The sequence below is a fragment of the Dictyostelium purpureum genome (assembly GCF_000190715.1).
Source record: "Dictyostelium purpureum unplaced genomic scaffold DICPUscaffold_739, whole genome shotgun sequence".
NCBI lineage: Eukaryota > Evosea > Eumycetozoa > Dictyosteliales > Dictyosteliaceae > Dictyostelium > Dictyostelium purpureum.
In genome coordinates this window covers 1-6,282 of record NW_003520067.1, presented here as the reverse complement: position 1 = coordinate 6,282, position 6,282 = coordinate 1, and the positions used below count along the sequence as shown (strand labels likewise).

At 22.5% G+C, this 6,282-nt stretch overlaps 4 protein-coding genes across 4 annotated transcripts; 3 read left to right on the top strand and 1 right to left on the bottom strand.

Annotated features, from left to right (window-relative positions):
- Positions 1–53: 53 nt before the first annotated feature.
- Positions 54–845, top strand: DICPUDRAFT_160294 (uncharacterized protein; the record flags this gene model as incomplete). The annotated part of the gene is made up of 2 exons (XM_003295079.1): positions 54–590; positions 663–845. The coding sequence occupies 2 exons, from the start codon at positions 54–56 to the stop codon at positions 843–845; spliced, it is 720 nt and encodes a 239-aa protein (XP_003295127.1).
- Positions 846–3,014: 2,169 nt separating this feature from the next.
- On the top strand, positions 3,015–4,766 carry DICPUDRAFT_85550 (uncharacterized protein; the record flags this gene model as incomplete). The annotated part of the gene is made up of 1 exon (XM_003295078.1): positions 3,015–4,766. One exon carries the CDS (start codon positions 3,015–3,017, stop codon positions 4,764–4,766), a length of 1,752 nt encoding a protein of 583 aa, XP_003295126.1.
- A 283-nt stretch (positions 4,767–5,049) lies between these two features.
- DICPUDRAFT_160292 (uncharacterized protein) lies at positions 5,050–5,211 on the top strand (the record flags this gene model as incomplete). Its single annotated transcript, XM_003295077.1, has 1 exon — positions 5,050–5,211. The coding sequence occupies one exon, from the start codon at positions 5,050–5,052 to the stop codon at positions 5,209–5,211; it is 162 nt and encodes a 53-aa protein (XP_003295125.1).
- Positions 5,212–5,535: 324 nt separating this feature from the next.
- Positions 5,536–6,027, bottom strand: DICPUDRAFT_160291 (uncharacterized protein; the record flags this gene model as incomplete). The annotated part of the gene is made up of 1 exon (XM_003295076.1): positions 5,536–6,027. One exon carries the CDS (start codon positions 6,025–6,027, stop codon positions 5,536–5,538), a length of 492 nt encoding a protein of 163 aa, XP_003295124.1.
- Between the last annotated feature and the right edge of the window lie 255 nt (positions 6,028–6,282).

Here is a 6,282-nt window from a genome sequence, read left to right as displayed (position 1 = left end):
TTGGAACTTACTTTTTAGTTTTACCAAATACATTTAAACTTGTTATTCTTGATATGGATGCTTTAGCAATAAACCCATCATCAACACCATCAACATCACAATCACAACCAAAACAAAAATCATCCACAGATATTCAAGATAAAGAGATCAGATCACCATTAGAGAAATTTATAAAACAAAAACCAGCTTTTGTTGGTAGAATAAATTTGTCAAATGAATTCACCCAAAAAGAATTTTTACAAACTTTAATTTCAACTAAAAAGAAACTTTACAACTTATATATCCACTCTAAAGAATTGGAATTTCAGTTACAAGAAAGAGTTAAAACTTTAAATGAAATAAGTCAACAACAATTAAAAATTATCGACGTTTTAAGAAATAGAATCGAAAATATAAAAGCAAATCAAGATTTATTAAATGAAAAATTAAAGTACGCTTGGAATAAAAAAGAAATTTGTACTGAACAAGTTAACCAACTTTATAAATCTGAAATGGAGGGTAAACCTTTATCAAACGCTGAAAATGATTTAAAGAAGAATCTTAGACAAATTAAAGGTCAAGTTAATATTTATTCTGAAAGACTTTCCCAAGTAAGTTTCAATATAATCTATATATACCAATATTAAATTTATGTTTATTAATATTATTTTAATAATTTTTAGATTTCCAACGAATTAGACAAAAATGAAGAAAATGGTATAAATGATAATAGTATTGAATACGAACCAATCCCAGAAGATAGCCATAGAGAAATTAAAAAAGTTTTAAGCTTACATGATCAAAAGATTGAAAAGGATGTTAACAAATTATTAAACATTTTTAAAACTATTCAAATAACAAAATAATCAAAAAAAAAAATTAAAAATAAAAAAATTAAAAATTGAACCAACATAATTATAATAATAATTAATAATATGAACAATAGTAATAATAGAAACAATTGCAATAAAAATAGATCAAACAAAAAGTAAATAAATTTACTATAATTTCTTTCAAATAATATATTTAATAAAAAAAGAGTGCGTTCTTATTTCGATTTCACATTACTTTTAAATTACTTTAAACTGTTTTACTCGTTCACTCATTTAATTTTTTTAACAACCACCAATATGATCATTTTAAATAAATACAAAAAAAAAAATAAAAAAAATAAAAACACATATGTTTTGTGTTATTTTGACGATATAAAAAAAATAATAAATAGAATTAGAACACACATTCAACTTCAAAAAACAAAAAACAATCGTGATGATGTTGTGTAGTGTTCTTTTGTTTTGTTGCTATTTTTGTTATATTGTTGTTGTTTTTGTAACTTATCCACCAACACACAATTTACCCAAAATAATAAAAATATATCTGATGTAAATTCTCACCCATTTTTAAAAAAAATTTTAATTAATCTTTAAAAACAGAGTAGATATATAATGAAAATCACATTCTATTAATTCTTTTATCTTTTTTTAATAATATTTAAGAGAATTATTATTTAATTTATTTGGGTATAATTATTGCCTGATAGCACATTTTTTCTCTTTATAAATCGTTCATTGGATTTTAAGTGACTTAAAATTAAATGGGTGTTGGTTCTATATTATGTTAACATGTGGTGATTTTTATCTTCCAATCCTTGTTAAAAACATCCAATATAATTTAAAAAAAAAATATTAATCAGGAGCCATTTTTTAAGTCATCATTTTCAAAAAAAAAAAAAAATAATTAAATTTAGGTTTGTTTTTTTAAAATTTTTTTAAAAATTTTTATTAATTTTTATTCCAATATGTTATATTGGCACACCGGTGTATCATATATTTTTTATCTTTTTTGGTGAATATGAGCTCCCATCAAGATTTACCCCAAATATCCACACATTTGAATATTACAAAATCCCATGTGGTTTTTTTATCATTTTGTAAATCTACCCACCCCAAAAAAAAAAAAAAAAAAAAAAAATTTAAAATAATTATTAAAAAAAAAAAACACATAAATCATTTATAACTTACCCCATTTAAAAATATAAATAAATATATGACTTAAAATTCAAACTTTATTCAATAACTTAGATTTATTACATTGACACACATATAATAACACACAGCGCTCCACACTCTAACACTCAACACAAATACACACACATTTACATATATATACAATTTTATATTTACACAAACACTCTCACATATCACACAAACATTCATATAACCAACCAACACTTTCAAATAATAAAAACAAAAGAAAAAAAAAAAAAAAAAAGAAACACACTTGAACCAATTAAAGTTGTTATTTAATATATATCAAAATCATTACAACTAAAAGGTAATATTGCCACTATCACTAATAAACATCACATAATCACTCTTTGTTTTTTTTTAATATTTTTTTTTTTAATAATTTTTTTTTTTTTTTAAACTTTATCATTATTATTATCATTACACATTGTTCATATGATTTATATATATACAATTATCAATATTCCCACACTAACTCACTCGTAAATTTTGATGTTTAATACCCACACACACACACACACAGAGACACTTTTATATATAATAGAGTGTACACGCTTCTTTTTTTTTTTTTTATTATAATTAAAAGGATTGTTTCTAATTATACAACAACAAAAATTTTAAAAAAAAAAATAATTAAAATTAAAAAAATTATCAGCGCTTTAAAACAAAAAAAAAAAATTGAATTCTATTTATTTTTTACTACCATTATAATTATAACTACAAATAAATAAAATTAACTTAAAATAAAATAAAAATTATTAATAATAAATTTATAATAACAATAAATAATATAACTTATCATTTTTTTTATAAAATTAATTACTAATTTTAATTAAAGACTTTTTTTTTTATTTTTTTTATTTTTTTATTTTTTTTATTTTTTTTATTTTATAAAATAGTATAATAAAATAACCATAGTTATTAAAAATAATATTTAAAAAAATAATATTAAAATATTAATAATACTATAATAACTATATTTTAAATAGTATTAAAAATAATAACAATATGAATGATATTCAATTTCACAATTTTAATGACCACTATTTAGACTCGGATCCACTAAGCTCATCAAAGGAGTCATTTCCATTTTATCATGAAAGCAAATTTATTAATGATTTCGATATTTTTAATATCGGTGAAACAAATACAACTCAAAATGATTTCCAATCTCAACCATCAACATTAGATGAAGATTTTCTTAGTACCCCCGATATCTCATCAAATCAAATTAAAGAAACCAGTATGTCAAGCTATCAAAGTATTGCCTCGTTTCAATCCGAATTTGAATGTGATCCAATAAATTTTAATCAGGATTCACAAAATAACAACAATTATAATATAACCCAAAACCAAAATAATAATTTCCAACCTCCACAACAACAAAATATACAAATACAACAACAACATCAACAACAACAACAACAAATACTACAACCATCCAATTATTTTCAATACCAATTTGTTGAACAACCAATTCAATATCAACAACCTACTCAACAAATACAAAACCAACAAATAAATTTACAACAACAACAATATCAAAGTCAACAACAACAACTAACGCTACAACAACAACAACAACAACAACAACAACAACAACAACAACAACAATTACTACAACAACAACAATTTTTTCAACAACCAATATTTATTCAACCACATGACTCACAGCAGTTCAATCAATTCTTTCATCATTACCAAATGCAACAATATTATATTCAACAACAAAAACTACAACAAATATTTGCACAAAATATGCAACAAAACCAAATCTGTTTTTCAAGAAACACCCCTTTTTATACTCAATGTGGTATTATCCCAATAACAGACAATACAACAAATACTCAAATTCAAGTAGACCAATCAACCAATCAAGCCTATATGGCCATGGTTTATAAACAAACTGGTGACTATTTCGCACACATTCAAACGAAACCAGAAGATTCATTATCCCAAAGTACCTCATCATCCTCCTCATCCCCAACAATGACCTCCGAAATAAATAATTTAAATGAGGTTTTTGAAAAATCTGTAAATATCCAAACACCTGTAAATACTCAAACATCTGTAAATAATCCAACATCAACTACAACAACCAACACAACTACAACAACAAAAATTCCCATAATAAAGATTCCGAAATCATCAAAAAAACTCCCAGGTAAAAGAAGAAAAGTTTCAAAGTCATGTGAAAACCTAAATTACACAAGCTCCACATTCTCTTGGAATGGAAATAAGGGTTTATCCATATCGGCTGGTGTTCTTCCATCACGTGAAACTAAAAAAAATACTCCAAAAGAAGAAAAATTTTCATTTGAAGAAGGAAGAAAAACCTATTTATGTAAAAAATGTGGGGATGTTAAAAAGAATCATAAATGCCCAAAGGGTGAACCACAAAAAAGAAAAAAGAGATCACAAAAAAAAGAAAACGAACCAATAAAAGTTAAAATAGAAAATGAACAAGATGGCACCTATTATAATAATTATAACAATAATAATAGTAATATTAATTATGAAAATAATACTTACCACCAACAAAGTGTCATTCAAGCCAATGATCAGCATTCACAATTTTATGAACATGAGCCATACAAATTCACCCATCAAGAATCAAACTATGCACCTTTCATCAATGATGATGTTGAATTAGTACCATCATTCGTAGAATTTGATGAGTCACTTTCCCTAAGCTCTAATCAAAATAATCAAAATATAAATAATATTTTTATCAAAAATGAAATTGAAGTAAAAATATAAAAAAAAAATATATTAAACAAATAAAATATTATTTAAAAATAATATTGTATATATCAGATAATTAATTCCTCAAAAAAAAAAAAAAAGAAAAGTATTTTGAAGAGTATTTTTATTATAAATAAAAGAAAAAAATCATTATAAAATATAAATATCTTTTTTTATTATTTTTTTTTTTTTTTTTTTAATTTTTTTGGGTTGTTGTTGAAATAGTATTTTGTGAAAAAAAAAAAAATTTTAAATTATTTTATAATCTTTGTTTTTTAATTATTATTTTTATATAACCATGATGAATTTTCCAACAGTCTACAAGCCAATTTCTGGCCCAATTGGTGCCAATAGAGGCGTAATTAAATATAATACAGGATCAGGGGGTGGATCAGTAGGAAGCAATGACAATTCAGGTGCCACTAAAGGGTACATTTTAATCAAATTTATAAAATATTAATTTATGATATAAAATACTTATTTTTTTTTTTTTTTTCAGATGGGGAAAATAATTTATTTTTAAATATTCTATTAAATAGAATCAACAATAAAAGATTTAAATATCGTGATGATATATACTTACTTTTCAAATCAATATTAAATAAAAGAGCAATCATATTTTTTTTATCATATTTTTTGATAATCAATAAAATTTGTAATTTAAAATAAATAAACTTTAAAAAAAAAACTATTTTCTATTCTTTTACTTTATTTTTTTAATTTCTTATTTTTATTTGGTACATATAGTTTATATAATATAATTAATATAATATAAACTATTATATTAATTTAGTTGTAGTTCCATTTTTAAATCAGATTCTATATATTTATTATTATTTAGCGGTATTTCAACAAATCCAAACTTTTTATAGAGACCAATTGCTGCAGATAGTTTTAAGTTGGTATATAAAATTACTTTTTTAGTATTTGTTTCCTTAGCTTTATTTATACAGCGCTGCATTAAACGTTGGCCTAATTTTAAACCTTGATATTTCTCTGTGACTGCCAATTTGGCCAATTCAAATGTTTCATCATCGATTCTAATAAGAGACACCGTACCAACTATTTCATCGTTATATTTTGACATAAATATAAAGCCACCACCATCTAATATCATTTCTTTTGGATTATTTAAAATCTCTTCATCAAGAGGTTCAACTGAAACATATTTTTCCAACCATTCATATGAAAGTTTCTTTAAATCTTGATGGTAACATTGATTATAATCTATAATTTCTATATTATTATTATTATTATTATTATTAAAATAATCCATTGTTAGTAAATAATGAAATAAAATATAGCCCTAATCAATAAATTCGAAAAACAATAATGACATAAAAAAAAAAAAAAATAATAAAAAATAAATAGAAAAAAAAAAAAAAAAAAAAATATTTTTTTTTAACAAATTGCCCAAAATAAAAGTAATATTTTAAAAAACTAATATTAAACTGGTTCAAAAAAGGGATTCCATTTTTTATACATATGTAAATAACATAGGGATTTTTTGAAAGAAAGGATTTTTTTTTTT